This window comes from Manduca sexta, chromosome 13, assembly GCF_014839805.1.
Source record: "Manduca sexta isolate Smith_Timp_Sample1 chromosome 13, JHU_Msex_v1.0, whole genome shotgun sequence".
Classification (NCBI taxonomy): Eukaryota; Metazoa; Arthropoda; class Insecta; order Lepidoptera; family Sphingidae; genus Manduca; species Manduca sexta.
The window spans coordinates 1,301,491-1,325,443 of NC_051127.1; the positions used below are offsets into that span (position 1 = coordinate 1,301,491).

Sequence of the window (23,953 nt, forward strand, 5' to 3'; positions counted from 1 at the left end):
CACGAGTGTCCGCGATGGCCGACCTTCTGCCGTTCGACGTTAGGGTTGCTGTGAATGTGGAACTATGCGGATAATTCCACCTATTATCTCCATGCATCGATGTATATGTATTACGTACTAGATTTGGCGTTCTGAACAATCACTGTGTTCAACTGAATTGAACAGCAATCCATTCAAACTGATTTTAGTATGGTCAATATTGACAGCTTGTGGTTGTGTACGGAGCGGCGCTCATGATATAAGAATTCGAGTTTAAGTGTAAACCAGAATTTGAATAAAAAATATTAGTCAAATAAATAGGTATAACAGTGAAGTTTTACCATTTTAGTTCAGATTTTGAACATAATGAATCATACCTACACGAATTGGGAAAAATTCGCAATTTTACATTACTGAATTCTTGATCATTCTGTAGTTCAGTACGTATATGGCATGTGCGTGAGAGTATTTCCGACTGAGCGTGTGATGTTGATGACGCAATGTCAAGTATAAGACCCTAGCAGTTACAATAATAAATTTATTTTACAGACAAAGGCGGTATTATAAAATATAAATCAATATACACCTATTACATACATAGCATCACGCCTTTTCCCCTTTTCAGGGGTAAGAAGAGGTGTAACGCACCCACGTTTTGCCAGCTATGCTATAAAGGGCGGACCTATTGTCATTTCCCGGGGATATTTCCACACTCTGCACCTATACCTAAAACAATCTTAAATCTATTGTAAAACACATGGCAGTGGCGAAGCGTCCATACAAGCCGATTCCTACCGGGTTACCTTTTGTAAATTGACTTAAAATAATTTAAATGAAAAACATAACTATATAACTAGAAAAATAATAGTATATTCAAACAAGTCACCTATACCTACTTATTTCATTAAATCAATACTTCAACGATTACGGTACATAGTTCATATTATTATGAATTCGTTAAATCGTAACTCGCGCGCAGTGCTCGCGCCTTATAGTGTTCGAAGTGAACCCGGCCGCGCATAGCTTCCCTCGCGATATTGTTGTCTCTTTCACACGCAGCGTGGTGTCTTTGTCTAATCTTCTGGAAGTGACGTAAAAATACATGTGTGCGTGTATGTGTACTTCAGGGTAACCCGAGAATTTGCGGCTTAATGTTGGGCCATTGGCGCGAAATTTTTAATAATTTAGAATGTATAATTAGTGTTTGTGTATAATGTGGGCTATTAATTTTTGTTGGGCTCTTTTAGATAAGTAAGTACCTATGTTCAAAATATGTGATTATTTGTTAAATTTAGAGTTTAGAAATAATGTTTATGTTAGAAGGAAATTATTATGTATTATGATATTTTACTGATTTTAATTTATTGTGAACAGCGTATTACATATTAACTGTAGAAAAAAATATTTCTTCGGGTTACCTTTTGAAATTTTTCACCCTTCGCCACTGACACATGGGGTCCATCACCTCGAGTAAGCCAGTCCAGCCAAGTTGGTCTAATTTGGCATCCTAAAAAGTAATCTTTGCCGATGAAACCAAACTCCAATGTCAAGACAATTTGCTAACACATAGAAAAGCTCAGTAAATAAAATGTCCTATTCCAAAGAAGTCGCATGGCCATCCTACACTACACTTTATGTTGTCCAGTGTTGTGCAACGTGCAGCGTCGATTATGTCTCCTAATCCTTGTTTATGGTTACGACGTCGATTGTCCCGCACTGCTGATTGTCGATATTATTGTATGACCCTTGTTACACTATTTTAGAAACGTCTAATATCGTGCTACTTAGATGAACAGTTGAGATATCGGATTTGATTCGCTATCATCACCATCATTTCAGCCGGGAATTTTCCACTGTTGGACATAGGGCTTCCCCATTGAGCGCCACAGGGACCGGTTCTGGGCCGCCCTCATCCATCAGACTCCGGCGACCCTCACCAGGTCGTCGGTCCATCTCGTAGGGGGCCTGCCTACGCTGCGTCTAACGGTTCGTGGTCGCCACTCGAGAACTTTTTCGCCCCAACGGCTATCGTTTTACGAGTTATGTGCCCTGCCCATTGCCACTTGAGTTGCGTAACTCTAGGTGTGATTCGAATATTATTTGAATATATGTTTGAAAGTTATTTTAGAATTCAATAAAGGGATTTTATGTGTTAACCCATGATTTCCAACACAACTTATTTAATTATACATACGTCATAAATAGCCTCAAACATTATACATTTTAACAAGCAAGTTGTAAATATTTTATTTACAACATGAGCTGGCTTGATTGGTACTGTCTTCCATTAATCAGTGTTCGACCAGGGTTCGACCACTATCAGGGAAAACCAACGTCAAGTAACCGCTTTCTGTAGAATCCAGCGAAATAATCGAGGCCACTTTGGTCCCTAATTCTTCTTAGTTCATATTCCTTTTTAGATAATATTGTATGCCTAGTTACTCCTTAGTAGTTTTGCATGTTGCCATTGGCGTCTGTCATTCTTGGACATGTAATAACAACGTGTTTTATAAAAAGCTTTATTAATTACATGTCAAATAACACATCGGATACATGGTTATTCTAATAGTAGTTAAGAACGGTGCTGATTACTACATCTAAGGAATCAATAGTTTGGTATAACACGATGTTAAAGTACAGTTCGTTCATTTTATGACATTTGCTTTATAGCTTGTTTGACTTTAAGCCCACCTTAGCACCCTATTGTAATTGTTTTTATCTCATCTGATACTTGTTAATACACTAACACGTGTTCATTTTCTTGCTTGGAATGTTTTAGTCTTTTAGTTCGTGTTGTTTTCATTCATTCATGCTTTCGAATTAGTGGCAAAAAGTTAAAAAATTCATGCCATTTTCTCCTTATAATGATACCTACTTTTTACTATCATTATAAATGTTATTCTACACTCCACTAATATAAATGACAGATTGCGTAGATACTTAAATGTTAGAAGTAGAGGGAGGAACTGCTGCACGGTTTTGGATGAAATTTTATATACAAATAGATCTCGACTGGCATAAAGTATTAAAAAAAAATCCCAGTAACGAACTTCGCTTTTTTTCGAGGATCTAAATAAGTCGATCAATTTTCTCGAGACAAAGAGACATATTACAAAAGTAAATAAACTTAAAAGCGTCTAAATTGATCGTGCAATAAATTCCCCGAGCGTTATTAGAATGATTATACAAAGGTGTTAATTGGACGTCAGTTAAGCCTTTTTTCATCACAGCTCAAAAACTATTTATAATTCAGCATGATAGGACTTGGAAGTATTTCTAGCAAGATAATTGTTAGAGACGTCGGTTGACGTCGGCGTCGTCGTCGGCCTATGTGGGTTATTAAGAGCAGTTTTCTAATTTTAAATAAATACTACTAAATACAAATTTTAAGAATTAATATGCGACCATTTTTTCATGTCTTTGTATTCTTTATTATGCGTATTTATTATGAAATATAAGAATTAATGTGTGACCATATTTTTATTTTACATATTTTTGATAAATTTCGACACAATCTATATATACTGTTCCTTCTATCTATCTATCATCATCAGCCACATGAAGTCCACTGCTGGACATAGGGCCCCCCAAAAATTTCCAGACGGACCTGTCGAAAGCAACCTGCATCCAGTGTGTTCCTTCTATCTATATGTCTATTTAAATGTGCGGTTTATTAATAAAATCAAATTTTTACACTTCGCGGCTTTGCTGAAATAGATTTTCGTGTAAATAAATTAACAGTAACGGCACCGTTTTGCCGGGAACATCGCCTTAAGGGATAACATTCATAGCTGAGAGGATATTCTCTTATATACAAACCACCTGGTCAGCCGATGTATACGGTATGCTATAATATCTTGTGAGGTCCCGTCACGGAACTGAACGGCAGCCTTGTTTGCACTTACTTATTGTTATAAACAATGTCACTTGATATAAACTAAATATTTGGTTTAAACGTGTACTAAGAAATACTTGTATACCTTTCGAGAAGTTCTATTGCTATGGAGGGTAGTAAGATTTGGTTTGTTGCTTATTACATTTGTTTTTATAAGAGGAACTTGATGTAATCTATGGCCTTTCATTATCAAACTAAGTCCCCCGCCGCGTCTGTTTGTCAGAACGTGATAAATTCAAAACTACTGGACGGATTTCGATGAAATCTGGTATGGAGATAGTTTGAGACCCTGGGAAGGATTTTTTATTCCGGGAATATATAGCGGGGTTTTTATCCCAGAAATACATTCAGGAGGGCGAAGTCGCGAGCAAAAGTCAGTTTCTAGTAAAGCTTTTTATGAGTAAAATATTTTTAGTAGTAGACGCTAATCCTTGATGAATAAATTTACTTATAGACTACCTATTTGTTTCATTTTTTAGATACAAATGGTATTACCAACTTTATTGTACTTATTTTTAACCACATCTTTTTTATTTTTTTCTCATAATTGACCATATATTTTTCATCTTTACAGCAGTCTCGCTAGAGTCGCTCGTCGAGAACTGTCATAAACTCCTGGAGAAGTTCGGCTACGCGTGGGAGATGATGCCCCTCGTCCTGGTCATCCTCAACTACGCGGGCAGCGACCTAGACGAGGCCTCCAGGAAGATTAACGAAGGTCAGTTCCTATTCTATAGATCCTTCACACTGATTTCTATCGTGCGGTTCATGGAATAAGTATTGATATTGCTAAGCAAGTCGACTATGTTATTTCAGATTGAGGTGTTCCATTTTCAAATTTTATAATTTAAAATCAGAATGATTTTGTTTTTAAAGTGAACCGCATTATAGATTTTTTTATTTATTGTTTCATTATTTTCAAATTGTGCGAATGTTCATTTGGTTTGGACGTTCTTATTTAATGTAATTAAAATAAAGTAACGAACGTATTGGTTGTAATATTTTTTTAGAAAAGAAAAAATCAGAGTTACTACTCTATGTAAATAATACTCATTGGATATTTCATTTGAACCAATCTATGTTTAAACTATTTTTCATTTACTTATTGATTTAAAAGACAAAAATATACACGAAGAATTTATAGTGAAGACGTTTCGAGTTTTGTAATGATTTCGTAACTATTTATTAGCAACTAAAAATGAAATTTATTTATTCAGGATTGCAATACATGTATTGAAATATATCCATACTAGAATCTATTTTATTCGCATTAATTAAAAACGTCAATGCTATGTATTTATATATTGTGCAATGCAAATGACTTCAGAGATATAGTTAACGTTATTTAATTTATCATGACAGTATTTCAGCCGAGTTCGACACGTACTATTGTATATCTCTTCTTCTTTTCTCATTCCCACTTTATGTGGGGTCGGCTATTTACGATATTATTAATATAAATAATTACTTCAGATGTTAAAATACTAATAATAGGACACGCGATGTTCAAAACTTAAAAGTGAGAGAAACTATAAAGTCAGTCAATATTTATTCAAATATATTTTTATTAAATAACGTTAACTATAATGCTTATGTAACGTAACTTTAAAACTTTTATTGTATGTTTTATATGCGGTCATTTTGAATTGAGATGCTAAATGGGACCACATACTTATCCTTTTTAAAATACATTTTAGAATAAGTTACTTGAGCCGAATATGTAAAATAAAAAAGTGTAAGTTTCATTCGAAATAAATATAGCTAAAAAGTAATTTTAATTTGACATGTCCTAATGCCAATACTACTACTCTAAGAGAATTTGTCCCAGCAGCAACATCAGACTTTTTGTTAGACATACACTCAGGCCATATTCTTACTAAACTACAAAATGATACAAACATCGGAAAAGTGAAACTATTTTTTGATGAAAACATTCAATAATGATTATTGGCATAATGTTAGCAGAGGTAAGGACGAGTATGTGGTTTAATTTTTTAACACAATAACAAAACGATCCTGTATACTATACTTATTGTATATTACATTGCTAATAAATTGAAAAAGCTTAAAAGTAACGTTACCAAAGCATAAACCTAAAAATGTAATACAAAAAATATTTGGCATGATCTTAATATCATATAGTTATTGATAATTTTAGTGCATTTAATATTATTATTAATTTTGGACAGACTTTAAAAAGAAAGGTATATTTGTTGCGGATTTCTAAATTAAATAAAAATAAAATATTAATTTCTTTAATAATTATCTAAAACTAAGAAAGTACATTATATTCCGGTTTTATTTCGATGAACGAGAACGTTGTAGCAAGAAAACATAAGATTTTAGTTTAATTTGGATTTTGGTATACGCAATAAGATTATGCTTGATATTTTTTGATTTACACTAACGATATATAACGCATTGCGAATCTTAATTAAAATGATAATCTTAAAAAGTCTCTGGGTTGTTTTGTCTTGTTTAATTCAATGATAATGAGAAAAAGTTCAAAGAAAATATTTATTTTATTTTGAGCACTATGTTATAAAATCTGCTTTAAAATTTTCATGCCAATATTTAGCAACACGGAGTTAAAGATTTTCATTTAATTTTATAATGTTTAAAAGAAACTGCATATTTCTAAGGCATAAACACAATTTTTCTATCTTTGGTCGCGGCTTTGTCCACGTGAAAATGTTTTTCCTGGGTAAATATTTTCCCAGGATAGAAAGTAACCTATAGCATCAGGATTAATGTATGTTCCTATTAGTGAAAACATTTTCAAAATCGATTTAGTAGTTCCTGATTCAAAGAAACAAATTCGTCAGCTTTATATAATAGTATAGATGAATACCCAATTCGCGTTCTATTGAAAAAAAAAATATCAATAGAAGGCGAATTATGTCCATATCCTAACATTGTGAATTTCAAATATGTGATTCAGTATCCCATAATACTACCTTCTTACGCTTTAAAAATGCGTTATCTACAGTTTTCCATATACACTTCATCAAAGTTTCTTCAATATTAACCTTTCGTATATATTTATTAGAACATTGTAGTAATTATATCTCAAGTCCTCTGACTATTGTGTCATATTCTAGTACTAATACTACGAAATACTATTCGTACTTCACAAAAATATTATTCATAGAAAATGCACCAAAAAATATTTTAATATTACCCAAGTATGAATTATACGAAGTTTATTTTTGGCATTTTAAGTCCAAGATTATAATTCAAAGAAACAGTCTGTTTAACAAAATTACTAATCCCAAATATCCTCAAGGATATCCACACATGTAAGTCCATATCTTATCATAATATACTTTGTAAAGAACAATATTGCCTGATCAGTAAAAATATGCAGTTTCCTAACATCAAGTATTGCATAGCGAATGTGCGCGTGATGCCAGCTTTGTCCCCAGGGAAGACGATCATCAACGAGTACGCGAGGAAACACAATCTCAACGTGTTCGACGGGACCGAGTTCAGGGACTCAACACGCCAGTACGGACTTTAATAGTAATAATAGTTTTTCCAAAACGCACCCACATATGGCACATACACTATACATACCACACACTGGCACACATCAGATTTAAATTGCGTAATATTTAATATTTTTAGGAAGAGTTTTGAATATATTAATTTAATAATTAAAGAAGTTGATATTTATTTTTATCAGTGGCTGTGATACTTTAAAAGTTAAAATTCTAAGATGATATTTAAAATAATACGCTAAAGTTGCATAAAAACAAGTATTACAAACGGGTTTAAATCATATTATAATTATAGTCATTATGATACAAAAAGATAAAAATTAAATATGGAACATTTGAAAATACACATTAAAGAAATACATAATAGGTACATAACATCTTCAAATTTAAAATTTATACGTAAAAATATAAATTTAAATTACAAAACAGAAAACACAAATTAATAATTATTATTTGAAACTTTAAATAAAAATATACGTAAATAAATCTCGTCAAACGAAACTTACGCAATATTCCCGTCAGCTATATTTACCATAGAGGATGTTCTAAATTTAAACTCATTACAAATGAGGTGGCGGTGAAATGGCCCTCAGTGCTTATTCGCCGACCATTAGTCTGTCAGGCGGCAGGAGCATGCGCTAGAATGAATGACACTAGCTAACTTCGAATCATTATGCCGAGTCAAGCGTTAATACTGGCAGGGTGTTTGATTTATCTATTTTATCACTATTATGGTGTTTATTAAATAACAATGGTAGGTATGTCATCGTAGATGTAATAGACGATATTGCAAGGTCTTTATATTGCTGTCGAAAAATGTAATATTGATAGTATTGTGGACTTTGATTTTAATAAGAATATAAAGTCAAGTTTATAAAATCAAGAAAACAAGTAATATTAGTAATTGTCCAAAATGATTATTTATTGAAATGAGATTATAGTTTAGAAACAAAAGATCATACCATAACGTCTCAAAATATACCGATTCGCGAAATTCCAATCTTGCCAGTTCTGCAATATGTTACGTCAAAGTTCGTGCTTTTAAAATAATTAAATACACAGCATTGGCTTAGAATTCGGTTAAATACACTTATACATTATCACATACTCAAACCAAATACATACTTAAAACACTTATTCAAGCAACACACTGACCTACACAATACACATTGAAATAAGAAATGAGAAAATAAAATAAGTACATATTTATTAGGCTACATTTAATGGGCCGTATGTCAGGCAACGCGCAACACTTACGCGTCATTTTTAATGACTATTCCGGGTGCATCAATCTAGTCTGTGAAATTGAATCTATTAATGTAGCTTTCTAGTGCGCAACGTAAAATCGCTAAACGCAAATTTCGTAAAATATCCAATATAATGTATTATTTGAAATTCATACAGCTTGATTCATACGCAATAATTGAAATGAATTTGCAACCAATAAAAAATCTATAAGTTTTGAAGATTGATAGTGATTTTGGCAGCATAAAAGTCTTTTTTCAAAATACTTACTGTTCACTTTTCCGGCATGAAAAGCCAATAATCAAATTCCATTCAGCTGTCTATTAATTTCTAAGGAACATCCATACAGAAGTCTTCACATACGTCCACATTTATATTACTAGTATTATTAATGATTTGTTTTGTTATATTTCACATCATAATTAAAACATCAAGTAATAATTATCACCACATAAGCTTTAATGAAACGCTGGACCTGTTTTTATGAGTCCGCGTATCAACACATAGTATTAGCATCAGTTCGCACGACAATCTCCTTTGTACTTGTCTGGTGTTATTTCTCAGAAGGCACACGCTATCAAAGTACATATAATTAGCGTGCTAATTACCGACCGCAGTTCAGGTTGGGACGACTTCCCGGCCGTTCTCAGCGACGTAACATATAAATTTCAAAATATTTAAAATCAAATGTGCATTTTATTTTAATTGCAAAATGATTTTGTAAATTTTATTTATTTTTTATGCGATTCGTGTTCTTTTTTTAAATTGGTTTTCAATTATAATTCTAATGAAATACTTCACGTTGTTAATTGTTTAGTGGGTACCATTATACTTGTTTAAAAAATATGCTATGCACGTAGAAAGTTACAAACAAAAGTGAACATATTTAGTTTCATAAAAAAAGACACGTTAAATTTTTTTTATAATGCGTGTTATTATATTGTATTACTTTATATATAAAGAAAAATGACGGCCAGCACCGGATATGTGACAATTCAACTATTGTTGCACGTCAACCTCAAATTGATGTCGAGTATTAATTGTTATCAAAGTTTCAATGTCTTGTATACTATTAATGAATAATTACATTTCGTAATTAAGTAGCTTACGATTCTGCGGCCATTAAAAACGCGTTTAAACACTACAGTCCTTGTCATTTATAACAACTCGCATTTGTTTGGTCTCTATTGGCGCCTTCGGACGGGTTCATTTTGAGTAGTCTATTGAAGTTTCGATCAGTGTAGTGACAGCGTATTTGGATAACTGGAGTTCATGGTTCGATTTCCAATAATTTTTTTAATTAATTTTTCGAGACGTGAGTAATTTATTGAATTTTATGCTGAATATTAAGATAGATTGGGGTCTTCAATATAAGTTCTGAGATCATTGTGTTTTTTAAGTACTATAAAGTGTAGTTGAATTTATATTAAAAAAACGTTAAATAACTAATATAAGTTACTTACGTTAGGTTCAGTAGTAGTAATTAATATTCGTCCCGTTAGTTTAGTGGCCGAACCAACTTATGTTCACTCTTCCGCTCGTTAGCTACTATCGACGGTTATTGAGCTGTCAGTTGCTAGTTGTAAAGTGGTAATTTCATTGGTTATTGCCAATAGCGGCAATGTGGAGAAAAGCAATGCGAAATTTAAACCTTTTAAAATCAAAATTTAGCGTTGTATAAAAGGGTTTATAATCAATTGTTTTTACATGTTTTGTTTTCGTTTAAAATATTTAGTAATTAGGTAAGCTTGATATTTTTTTATAGATTCTTGTTGAACTGAGATTAACTTGGCCAGTAATTTACACTATGAATTTGTTTTGCACGTTAGGTATGACGTTCAGGACAATGTAACATGGTTGCAAATTCAGTTTCAACTTCAATCTACTGTCTCAACACTACACACATACAGCACACAACAAAACAACAAATATGTTGCAAGTTTCGATAAAAGTGTTTTATCGGAGGGAATCAGCCGATCCACGCTCTAACCAGTCGTGATTTCCACTTTACAGTGCCCGGACCAAGGTGGCGAAATTCGAAATTTAAAAGTGACGTTCGATTTTCGAATGTGTTCCAAACCGCGCCATTAGTGTCGTGCCAGTGTGTGATTTCATTTTTGTTTATTTTCTTTTTTTGTAGGAAAATGCTGGAAATTAATAATATAAGTGGTGTACTGTCATCGTCGATGAAGTTGTTTTGCGAATGATACTTTGTTTTACAAGTGCTGTGGTTTGTGTGGACACGTGCTGTGCGCTGCTGTGTGTTGCGAATTGTTACTCGTACAAAGGACAATGATATTGTTAACGCGTTGGACCACTAGGTGAGTTTTTGCATGCTCATTTTACTGTTTTATGATGCTAAGAATATTTTTAGTTGCTATATTTTGTTTTTGGAATACACGACCGTTTGCAAACACAAAGTTTTTCTTCGAAAATTTCATGTCAACTGGAAAGCGGTCGCGTTCCAAACGTATGTAAATGTCTTGTTTTGCTCATTTCATAAGGTATCGTTTTATGTTAGTACGTTCACATAAAATAAAATGCTACTTTATGAAATAAGACAATTTGCGCTGCGATGGTACCATTTTATGAGTTTTACAGGCCGGTGGAATGTTCGCGATTACTCTGATACTCGGTTGTTATACGTTATTTTATAATCGCAGTAACTTGCAAACTTAAATTGTAAAAATTTTATCTCGTTGCCTTACAGTTTTACTAGTTAATTATGTCAGGTTTACTACGCGTATAAACTACGCCGTTTTCATGTGCTTATTTTACATCGTGCAGTTCGTGCGCTGAAGTGGCCCGGGCCAGGACCCGTTTCTTGTTTCAGTTTTACGACATTTTATGGGTGGATTAACTAATTTTAAACTATTTTCACATAAAAGTAATTTTGACAGTTGATATACCGTTTTATTTCGGAATGAGATGTTATATTATATTTGGTAAAATTGTGATGGACTTACCTAATTTTGCCTTTATTTGATACCATGTTCCGTACAGTTTAATGAATAACAATACCTACTTATGATGATAGTTAGATAGTTTTTAACCGATTACTTTTATTAAATTATGAAGAAATAAATATGATAATAATTTTTTACGGTTATGCATTTTTTTTATCCGCACATCACTAAATCAGCGAGCTTAAGTTTTAATTACAATCCTTATTACCTCGCCAAATACTATTTCCACATACATTTAGCCTTTCACCTCGTTTATAGTTACTATATACTTGGACGCGTGTATACAATTTTATATACTACAATTAGGGACTGTAAAAATGTTAAACGGAATCTTGTAATGGGTCGTGTTGTAAAGAGGGCAGCCCTAATAACCGGCTTGTGGCTTGTGTTAGCGAGTTCCCAGAATATAATATACAATTAGTCGGGCCAGTTCAGATGTGAATGGGAATAGGATTTCTAGAAATTTCTTTTATTGGCCCCAGTGGTCGTTGGGCAGATTCCTTATTATAATATTTAAAAAATAGCTTTAAAACTTTTCATTGCGGTGTTGTACTGTTTCTTAAGAGTACATGTCAGTCGTTGCTTGTCAGTTTGAAACCACCGCAAAAGAAAGTAATGGTAAATGTAAAATGTATCTTATAATTGATATTACATAATTTCGTACATTTATGCATTAAAACCGCATAAATTCTCCACCAACTATACCATAGAAAAAACTGAATACATGAAAATCGCACCAACAACAAACTTAAAAAAAAGTGAATACATAAAAACAAAAGTTACCAACAAGGAAAATGTTGCAAATACATTAAAAAATTCTACCCAGAATCTAGTACGCCGTAATAAAAACCACTAGCATATTTTCAATTACCGTGGCCGGTCGTAAAAGCGAATCTGCCAATGGGACACCGCGGCTACATACCACGGTACATATTACGCATTTTTACAACCGCAATGCAGATTACCCGTATCCCCTATGTGTTAGAAAGTTGTACTATTTCGCTAGGACTGCGGTAGGTCCAGGATTGTGATGGGTGGGAGGTCTTTGAGTTGCTGGGTGGTTTGCGAAATATAGGGCTTGTAATGTAGTAAAAGTATAAATGTGGAATAACTGTATGGAAGAATGCGTAGCTAAAGTGCGTGAAGGTTAATTTAATTCACAATTTATGAAAATTGAGCTAATCATTTGATAAAATAGAAATCATTGATAATCGATCCCATGATTTATATTTAGGCAATATCGAGCAGTAGAATTATTTCGATATCATAATGCTTTTATGTTCATAAAGCAAACCAAAAGGTCAGTTTTAAAATCAATGGAGGGATATTAATTTCAAAGAGGAAAATTTGGGCAGAAGAACGACTATTGGGTACCCAGTCTTACTCTGATTTGGATATGCCTGTCTAAGATTTATAAAAAAGGCAAAATTAAGGCGAGACAATTTTGGCTATATCTAGACTTTGTCGGGCTTCGTCACGTAAATATTGCGTTCTTAACAGTCGCCATGGCAGAAATCATCAAGGCAGCATCATTCATAAAACAATACAGATTTACATTTATAAAAAGGGAAATTTGAGGCGAAACTATTTTGATAACTACTTTGGTAGGCTTGGTCGTGTAAACATTCCGCTCTTCCATTACACTTTTCCAATTAATTATCGAAATTATAAACAAGACGGCTAAGACCTCCAAGGGTCAATAGTTAATGGTCGACCCCCGCACTTGATCTTATAACACGTGTAACTGTAACATGTTATTGTAACATTAAAGTTCAGTATGTAAATATAAATAGGTATGACTTTTAGTTTAGACTATTCCTTGTGATTATCATTATTCTAACACGATTTGGAATTTTTTTTGTTAGGCTCAGGTATCGATTTATACTAAAAAGCAATTAAAAATAAATACGATATAGTTTTAATTTGCTGTTTAATCACTAATATAATAATAATTTTAGCCAAGTATTTTATGTAATGTCCCACTGCTGGGCGCGCGCCTCCTCTACTACTGAGATGGTTTCGGCCTTTGTCCACCACGCTGCCCTAGTGCGGATTGGTAGACTTCACGCACCTTCAAAATTCCTATAGTGAATTTCTCAGGTATACAGGTTTCCTCACGATGTTTTCCTTCACTGTTAAACAAGCGATAATTCACAAATAATACACACATCATTTTAGAAAAGTCAGGTTTTTGCCCTCGAGATTTGAACCTGTCTACATTCGTCTCGGCAGTCCGTTCCACACCCAATTAGGCTATCGCCATTAATTACAGGTATAATTTTTAATATTCGATTCGGTTTGGTGGATTCGGTTGGGTGTGTCCTTCTTATGTTTGGTATCGAATTAGGCCAAAAGATTGATTAGGAAACCACTAAGAAGTTTACAAAAAATGTTTATTGCCATGGGCAATATTCAAGATTTTATTTTCATTTATATAAAGCAATATGCAGTTTGATTCATGGCTACAAGATTCAAAATATGTTGCTTTTTATAAGCATTATTTTAATTTTTGGTGCTTTTTATTTCGCTATCGACGGTACAAAAAATGCCGTGTAATTTATCAGAATTCTACATAGAATAAATAAAAAATATGCAAATTCTGCAATCCCTTTTTATGTTAATAATCAACAGTTTTTATCCTTAAGTTACAATATAAAAGGACTCTTATGAATTTCTTGTGACCATCCACACGTCCCACGCTGCTGTTAACGCCCCCGCTGATGAAAATCTCATTTGAATTATGTTATAGCAGACCATCGAAGACAGCTAGCCCTGCAGTCAGTTTATTCAGTCATTTTGACATTACGTTAATAAATGGAACCACATACTCGTCTTTACTTTTGCTAACATTGTGCCAGACATCATCACTGGAATATTGTCATCAAATATTCCAGTTTACTTTTCTGGTTTTTTGATCATTGGCATGTGCGAATAAGGCGTGTGCGTGTATTTTTGATTGTGAATTCTTTCAGAATAATAGTAGTTGCATTAGAGCATGTAAAATTAAAATTACTTTTATTTTGTTCGAAATATACAGTTTTTTTATTTACATCTACAAGTCGAGTAACGTATTGTAGTGTTAGTTTCAAGAAAATAACTATGTGGTTTAATTTAGTAACTTAATGTCAATATAACCCTGTATATAGATAAATAATAAGATACCTATAATTAGTATGAACAAACTCATTATCTCCATCAGTCACATCTTATGTGATAATAGAAATCCACGAGTACTGATAAACTTCAAACAGTTACGATTAATCTAATTTATACTAATTACCCAGATTTGTTTGTTTATTTGGACGCGCTAATCTCAGGAACTATAAAGCCGATTTAATTTTTTTTTACTTATAGGAAACTACGTTACTCCCGAATGTATAGGCTACTTTTATCCCCTAAAACTTTTTCACACGGGCGGAGCCGCAAGCAAAAGCCATAACATAAGCTCAGTCGCCGAGTTAAAACAATTAATTGACTGGAAATGCCTCTCTGTTACTTTTTGTCACCGGCATAATGTTTATTACTGTTGCTTCAGTTTAATTACTCAGATGTTTCTTATAATCCACTACTATAAACCAAACGGTCATATTAAAGTCCACATTGCCATCTCTCATTCCGGTATCGACATGGACTATTCATTTACAATGTTGCGCTCATATGGCGGTCCCTGTCACACCGCCGAATTAACACGTTAGCCAGAAAGGGAGGCGGATAATATTTTACGACTAGCTCGTGAATAGCTTCAAGGGCTTAAACAATTTCATTGCTTATTTTGCACTGCAACTAATTTTATGCGAATGGCACAGGAGACCGTTTTCTCGGAAATTCTATATTTCTGATGGTGTTTTATTAGTTTTATGCATTCGTATTATGTAAATAGGTTTTCAAATGCCCTTGTTGCGCTATTAAGTTTGCCTGTTAAAGGCAAATTTCACATGAAAAAACAGTTTTAGTTATTAAATACGTACTTTACACCTCCGAAGGCAAATAACTTATAAGCGGCTTTTTTCTTGAACTGTTTTTAATTTTGGATCCATAAGTTAATAAAATTAAATCTTATTTTAATATAATTTTTGTGTTGTAGTGCAAAAACATACTTGTGATTTCTTTTTATATTACATTTTGTAATATGAAATGCTACGATGCAATTTAATTAAACAAAAATCCTTATGTTTTTCATATTCATATTGAATATAACTGTTTCTTATATTAATGTAGATAATTCGTTTGTTCGTTCTGCAATTGTTTTTGGAATGCATTTCAAAAATGGAATCTGTTTGCACCTTTTCATTCTTGGCGGATTCGACAATAAACAAGCCAACTGGATAGTAAAAGGCGTCTTCCGTTGCGCGTGCACCATTCCATAACATTTCCTCCTAATGACCGACGCTTTTGCTCATTTATATGTTTTTTTACTTCTTCCCTTTATCCCGGCTGTTGTATAGACCAATCTTAATACATCCTTACTCCTTTTTTGGCGTTTTCGGGTGATATTTACTTTGATCATTCTTTAATAACTACGTATATCAAAAAAATACTCTTGATTCACGCCCCATGTTTTAATACGATTCTTATAATAAATAAAAACTAACGAAATCCTTCAAGGCGCAACTACTTTTAGAATCTTTATAAACTATTTTCATGTTCAATACTATAAAGATTTTTTTTTAATAAATTACTTATATCATTTAAATGAAAAAAATACAAAAGCATGGATGATGGACCTTTGTAGGAACGGAACTTTCTTCGGTTACACTTTACATATTAGTTATGTTATTTTCTAAAATATAGACGACCGTAAATACCATAGTGACATAGACCTACAAAAGAAATGTTTAATTAATAATTTAATATGAGCACAGAGCAGAATCCTTCAGAATCATGAATGCGATCTTTTTGAAAACAGTGAACTTTTAACTAATTTGTTTTTGGCACGATTGTAACAATTCCTTAAGCAATAGAATCGCTTCATGGTCACGATCTATCACAGCTAGCGGTATCATTATCAACTCTTCAACAGTGCTTCTTTTTAATTAAACAACCGTAACCATTCGGTAAAAATGTACTAGATCTATTCCAAGTATACACAATCATACTTCAAAAGGGTCAAGATAAAATGGTCGATCGGACTTTTACGCCGAACTGCGCGCAAAAACTAGTGCATCAGTAATTACGAAATAAACGCATGCCCTATTCGAATGTGTGGACAATTAAAAAACGTTTAATTAATCAGGGCGCGCGAGTCGATTATAAATCCCCTTGGCCGGCAACGAGCAGCACTCGTTAATATGTGTCAAATGCAATGGTTTCACAGCTGATTTAAAAAGTGCTGGATGCGGTATAATACGGACAGTTGATAATAATATAGGCAATGCAATTATAAGTAAAATAGTTAAAGGTTTTAATTTGGCTACAGTCAGTCGTGCAACATGAAATTCGTTCGAATGAATTGACAACTGTTTACTAAAACTATTAATTTTTTTAAAAAATAATTAATTTATAAGTTATTTTAATATCATATACCAAGCTTAGACATAAATGGAAATTTGTTTTATTTTTCCCTATATCCAAGGACAATTATATAAAAATTCTTTAATGGCATCCATTTGATGTGTCGTATCTAGCAATTACAATGGCAATTGGTTTGCATACAAAAGGGTTTCGTTTGTCAACAAATAAATTGAAAATACAATTATAATTGATGTACATTGAGACATGGGTCCATACGTTTCAATTTATTGTTTAATCTAGTGGTCCAGTCAGAGGAATTGATTTGGGATTATCTACTGAATCTTCATACTATAATAATTATTTATTTGTAAATAAGATATATTTAAATATATCTTATTTACAAATAAATAATTATTATAAAACAGATTAACCACTTTTGATATTAAATCCGATATTACTATTTAAAATATTGTAATGATAAATACTTAATTTATCCACGCAATTTGTCTGCGATAGATAATATCCAAAAATCGAATTATTTTTTTTTACCTTTATAGTTTCGTGTTATAATTCTTAGTTAAGATCTTATACTAATATAAATACCTGCTTATAGAAACGTAGATTAAATAAAAATGTATCTTAAACAAAATCCAAATTAGAACGTTTATCGCACAGCACATTATCCCAACTACCCTCAACGTCCAACTGTTGCTCAGTTAACTTGTCTACGTCAGTCCTCATCGTCGCATCACTTTTAATTACGCCAATGTTTCCGAAAGCTGGAACATGTTTATCCAAATGCGGTTTTCATTAGGGACGCCGGGACGGGTTGGCCGGACCGCAAATGTACCGCATTTCGGAAAACAATCAACTCGGACTTGAAGTTGGTGGGCTGCGGTCACCGTGCGAGCGTTTAAAAGTTCTTGTTCGCGTAATTGTTTTCGATTGAGCGGTTTTCGTGTTAAGATTTGATGAAGTGGTTTGCGTTTGATAATTGGAATTTACTATGTTTACTAATTGGTGTGAGGTGTTTGGGAGTCCATGTTTCATATTGCTAAAAGTTTAACAGTGATTTATAAACAGAATAGAGTGGTGATTTGCTTTACTCGTGATGTTATGTTTCCTTAAATAATTATAACATTTAATATTTTTTAGAATTATGTCTAAATTAAATTCGCATAATCATCACCATCGGCCACATGAAGTCCACTGCTGAACATAGGCCTTACCTAAATTTTTTCTCTCGTTTCCAGATGGTCATGGAATTCACTAATCACTATCATTTAATTAAATTATTTTCTTAAACGTAACATAATCACCAGTCTCTACTTCTGTCTCAAAACATAATGATGATCTGGATGTATGAATCTTGATCATAAGGAGGATAAATATTCGCAACGATCAAGATTTGAAACCGCACGGTCCAGACAATTCGTCATAAACATTACTGCAGTAATATTTTTACAACGTATATTTTGCTTCCGTGAGCAATTCCGCCTGGACGTCTGACCTATCCCGTATAAAAGGGTAATGTAATAAAAATCTCTAAAATTTTAAAACGCACCCATAAAGCTAAGGCGATACAGTGACCGGGTACTCGGCAGATGCGGATTCAGCCATATCGGTTGGTACAGGACTGAAATAATGACTTTTCATTTGGTATATTCGTTTTGACGTCGTTGGACAGATTTGGATGAACGACGTTGATAGAAATGTGAGTTGGCTAAACAAAATTGAAACTAGTTTTCTTTTAAGGCATTTTCCTCTATATATTCTAATCAAGTATTTATAACGAGGTGTAAACGGAAAAAATATTTTTAAATCGAATTTATCATAAATTGTAAAAAGCCATAAATGCTCTTATGGTCGGGTTTCCATAAAAAATAATTACGAAACATGCGCATAAGGTTTATTTGTGCATAGAGGAACTAGTATGAGATATATCAAATTAAGTCGTGTCAATTTAAGCCATAAGGGCTTAAGTTGACTATATTTGTATCAGTGATGTTACTCTTTAAGTGGTCCGAGCCCCCAAGTTGACATCCCCATTGCGTGCCTGTGCCGATAGTAAAACTGGCTATGTCCGATACCGTGGATTCCGGCGGATCCTATCAAAACTTTTATTGCCGCGTATCTTTTGTCCCGCTCACTCTAACCCGGTTATAAAGAGATGCTAGCGCGGTATTATCTTTTTCAGGAATTCATTGTCGTTGCAAGTTTTATGTTTCTTGTGGAGCGTCGCATATTTTTATTGCGTCTCGTGGATTGAAAAGATTCCGCGAGCCTTTCTAGATGTAGGTCTTGCCGTGCGCTTCGGAAATTTTGATTACTTCGTATCGTACGTTGAGATATTTTATTGTATGTTTAAATGGAAACTGAATTTGATCGGATGTTGTAAAATATTTAAAATAAATTTGCTAAATCTGTGTTGTGAAATGAGCTGCATTTGTCTGATTGGTTGAAGTTATTTTTCGAACGAATCTTACCTGCTTACCACCATGTCACTTGCATTCTCAGATTTAAGGAATCGTTAGGACATCAGTTGCTGGTTTGCATGAAAAGGTTAGTAAATAGTTAGAAAATAGAAGGGATTTTTATACGGGTTTTTTGTAAGAAAATGTTTAATTTCCTTTTTCGGAGCGCTTCATCGGGGGATCCCAGGCTGTTATTACTGCCCAGTCTTAAGAGTGACTGGGTAGTTATGTCAAGGTCATCGGACGCACTTCCCAGCCTTAAGCTACCACTATAAATGACATCATCGAGTGATCACTGAACTATACTCGTAATATTATCTAGTACAACTGACAGATTTTTTTACCCATCCAATTTACTAGTTTATAAAAAGCCATAATAATAAAAAACACTATCCAAATATAATTTAAAATTTAAATTATTCGCTTACTTCGAAACCATGAAAACAGTTCATAAAACATTTTTTTACATCACGCAGTTACAAAAATAATGAAAATTGTAAGTACGAGGTAAATTTATGCGCAATTCCTGAAAGCGCATCCCCGTAAATATTCAGGGCTATAAAGTGGGTTAGGTTATAAGAGTTTTACACCGAGACGCGGGAATCTACTCAGATACGTTTATGTCATTCGGCATGTTGCAGTTTTGCATTAGTAATAAAGTGAAACCATAACTTCGCTTTATAAAGTAACTGACGAACCGTGAAATTGCGGAAATATAGATTGTTGGTGAGTTTATGTTGAGTTTGAGGAACGGCAAATTAACTAGAGACAGTCGCTGTACGAAGTGTTGAGCTGTCCTTTGTTTTCTAAGAGACATGGTACTCTTAGTGAAATTTAACAGCTCATATGACAGCACCTCATTTAATTTTATCCGTGGTGCTTCACAACTGGCTTTTTTTAGTTATAAAAGTCCTATACTTAAGGTTAAAATGCCTTCTTAGTTTATTATTTCCTCTTTCGTTTTGTGGAGGGAAATGGACAATTAATATTTCTAACTTCTCCATGTCTTTCTATTTGATTAATTTCGTTGCGGCTTACATATTAGTGTTCTCTGAGACTCGCAGAGCATCACTATTAGGTTTCATAAAATGCATGCCTGGGTGTGATGGCGGGAAAGGCTTTACCTCAGTCAAACCGGCCATTACAAATCCGTGTACAGCATACCTCTACAATCTAAAAACTTACACCGTCTTCTACAAAGGCAAAATGTTACCTTCCGCGATTATACGCCATTAGATTCCCACAGTTTCATACAAATTATCTTATCATCGAACATTCAGAGGGTTAAGTAAAAAACCGCATGTACACGTTTCTTTGTTCATGTGCCTATTAAGAAGTAAAGTGTCTACATAAGCAATAAAGCGATAAATCCAGTATAAACATCGTCGAAGCGGGCGGCCTTTGGATCTAGGGTTGTCGCCCTAGCTTAAATAATGACACATAATTTGCTGATTATCTTAATACTTTTAGTCTGCCAGAGTGATAATTAGTAAAGAATAATTATTTTTAATTTTAAGAATTATCACAATGATATACTCATTCGAACAACGAAATCATTTCATAACAACTTTATTTCTTTATTTTAATTAATTTATAAATCATTTAAGATGCAAGACCAATCTATTTTCAACGCAACAAAATATTTGACGCTAATGGTACGTCTAATTACAATAAACTAATTGTGATAATTAATTTTATAGTTTAATTGGCAACCCTAGGTGTTGGATCGTGATTACTGCAGATCTGTTTCGTGAGTGAATAATTTGCCGCCGAGTGTCTGCGCCGTGATTACAGCATGCCAAAATCTAGCTGATCTGTCGACAGGTTGAATGAAATGACGATTACCTTAATATTGACTGTTAATTTCAATTTATTAATTGTATGTACCATACGTACTGTGTCAGATCTCTTATATGTGAGAGTCCGTCTGGATAGGTACCACGGCAATGTCTATTTCTGCCGCCAAGCAGCAGTGTGTAGTCACTGTTGTGTTCCGGTTTGAAGAACAAACTATCAGGCGAACGGCAAGTCCTTCTCGTCAAAGCAATAAAAAAAATGAACCTAAAATAAGCATTAACTGCTAAGTTTGAATAAGAAATCTTAAATATACGGATCCCTTTATTTTTTTTATTACAGTGACAACCTTTACAAATAATAATAATAATATCTGCCCTGTATTATATAGTGTCCCATTGTTGGGCACGGGCCTCCTCTACTACTGAGAGGGATTAGGCCTTAGTCCACCACGCTGGCCTAGTGCGGATTGGTAGACTTCACACACCTTCGAAATTCCTATAGAGAACTTCTCAGATGTGCAGGTTTCCTCACGATGTTTACCTTCACCGTTAGCAAGCGATAATTCACAAAGAATAAACACATAATTTTTTAGTAAAGTCAGAGGTGTGAGCCCTTGGGATTTGAACCTGCGCACATTCGTCTCGGCAGTCCGTTCCACAACCAACTAGGCTATCGCTTTACAAATGTACGTAATTCAAAAATTGAATTTGGTAAAATTGCGCACCTCCTGTTTTTGATACAAGCATTATCCTCTCTTTGTTGTATGATCCAAAATGTCTCACCAACAGCTTTTCTACCTACAATAAAATACTAAAACCGCATTAGAGTCTTTTCCATTTGTTTTATTTACTGTTTAACAATATTTTAACAAAATGCTACTGCGTTAACCAATGCAAATCCAATAAAATTACAGTGGGTCAAGTCCTGCGTAACTTTACGGTCATAATTCCACTGAAGACTTATAGTTCAAGTTGATTATAACATCGGCTGGAGGTGTGTATTGATCTACCTGATGATTCCCTCGTATTTTATGTGCAGAATAAACCCACATTTTTGATTTATTATCTATATTTTGTAGCAGCGTGCATATCGAGTACGAAATCATTGGTTGAACAATTGATCCGATAGTTTTTTATTACCTGAACCTTGCCATTGTTGTAGCTTTTCCTGAAGACTCAGCCAGCGTTTTTGCCGCTTGGTCTCTTAATGAGTAATAGTTAATCCACGTTAGTAAGAAAGAAACAGTAGTACACTCCATGTTTTATAACACTCGATCGTAACCCGACGTCCGAAATTCGTGCACGCGCAGCCGAATTCTGCTGGCCGAATGGCCGAACGTTGGAAGCCGCTTTAATTAAACTAAAGGTGTACGTCACGAACGTTAAATGTAGACGGAGGCGGCCATTGTAAATTCCACCAGCGTTTCAGTTTCATGACTTTAGTTAGAAAACGCCGTCGGACTTTTATGGGCAATTTCGGTTCAGACGTTTTGTTATATTACCAATGCTTTTAAGGTACTGCACCTCGCTCCGGTAAACATATGTGCGATTTTACGACCAACTAGTTTATGGTGAATGTGCAGTAATGTGCGGCAGCGGTGACGCGTGTGTGCTGTAAATGCGCCATCCATCATCACTGACGTGTGCTATTGAAATTCTCAACTGAAGTTGCCGTGTTGTCTTATGTCTCTATTTTATATCTTGAGCGATTATTATGGATTTATGTTCTTGTTTTAAAGGCCGACTGAGAGGCCGGTAGTGTCAAAATATTTTGCACCTAGTTATGATTAAATGATTTAGAGTTTTGGCACCGACTACAGTTAAAAACTCGTCGCTGAATTTAACCCATACACATTACATATTCTGATCTAGTGTTCTGCGTAATTATTCAGCGAGAATGTTTCTCGATAGTCTGAATATTTTTTTTATTGTTTACACAAAAATACAATAGTTACACGATACTAGCATCAAACCACAGAATTTTATATAAGAGCTAATAAGAGTTTACACATTATTAATTTACTTTTATGCACACACTTTGTTCTGCATACTTGATAAATCTCTGAGCAGCATTGTGCAAAAATCCTTGAGTTTTGGTTTAAAGGACATTGTACTCAGTGAGTTGTAATATTTACACGTAACGTCATCAATACAGTGCTACGCTTTGTAATTCATAGCTGGAGTGTTACTGTTTGTAGACATTCGACACGCTCACCATTAGACGAACGGCTCGACGCACGAACGATTAGATAGGACGAAACCTACAAAAATGTAGAGCCAAATAGCCATCCGGGTAGTTACCAAAATTTTTAACCAGGCGTATAAAGTTGGCAGGGTTGCCACAAATTTCGAACTGGAATACAAGTTCGATCTTTAATTGCCCTTCATCTTTTGCGACTGCGTTTAACAACCATAGGGGTATGTAATTATTGTGTAGAGTCGCGGTTAAAATGTTGGCTGATAATACGATGACACAATCATTTGCACGTAAAGATAGATCGCACTTATCCACTGACAAAACAGGTTTTTAAAACTGCACGTTGAAAAGTATTTCTTAATTTCATTCACAGGCCGTTTTTCATACGGATTTTCTGTAGATAATGCTGTTGCCAATTATGTAGAATCAACTGAGATCGATGCAGAGATA

General features: G+C 33.9%; 1 protein-coding gene across 5 annotated transcripts in view; it reads left to right on the top strand.

The window, feature by feature from the left end:
* The window catches only part of LOC115453189 (protein doublesex), a 186,447-nt gene that overhangs the window by 59,347 nt on the left and 103,147 nt on the right, over positions 1 to 23,953 (top strand). Inside the window, exons 2-4 of one of the 5 annotated variants that reach the window (XR_005112268.1) lie at positions 4,449 to 4,592; positions 7,300 to 7,381; positions 10,760 to 10,940. Coding sequence is in view for 4 of the 5 variants with exons in the window: in XM_037438025.1 (XP_037293922.1) it covers positions 4,449 to 4,592; positions 7,300 to 7,381; positions 10,633 to 10,666 (260 nt within the window). In the remaining variant the exon portion in view is untranslated. Of the gene's footprint in view, positions 1 to 4,448; positions 4,593 to 7,299; positions 7,397 to 10,632; positions 10,941 to 23,953 lie in introns of those variants that run through there. The other 4 variants (XM_037438025.1, XM_037438027.1, XM_037438026.1 and 1 more) reach the window with 4 other exon arrangements.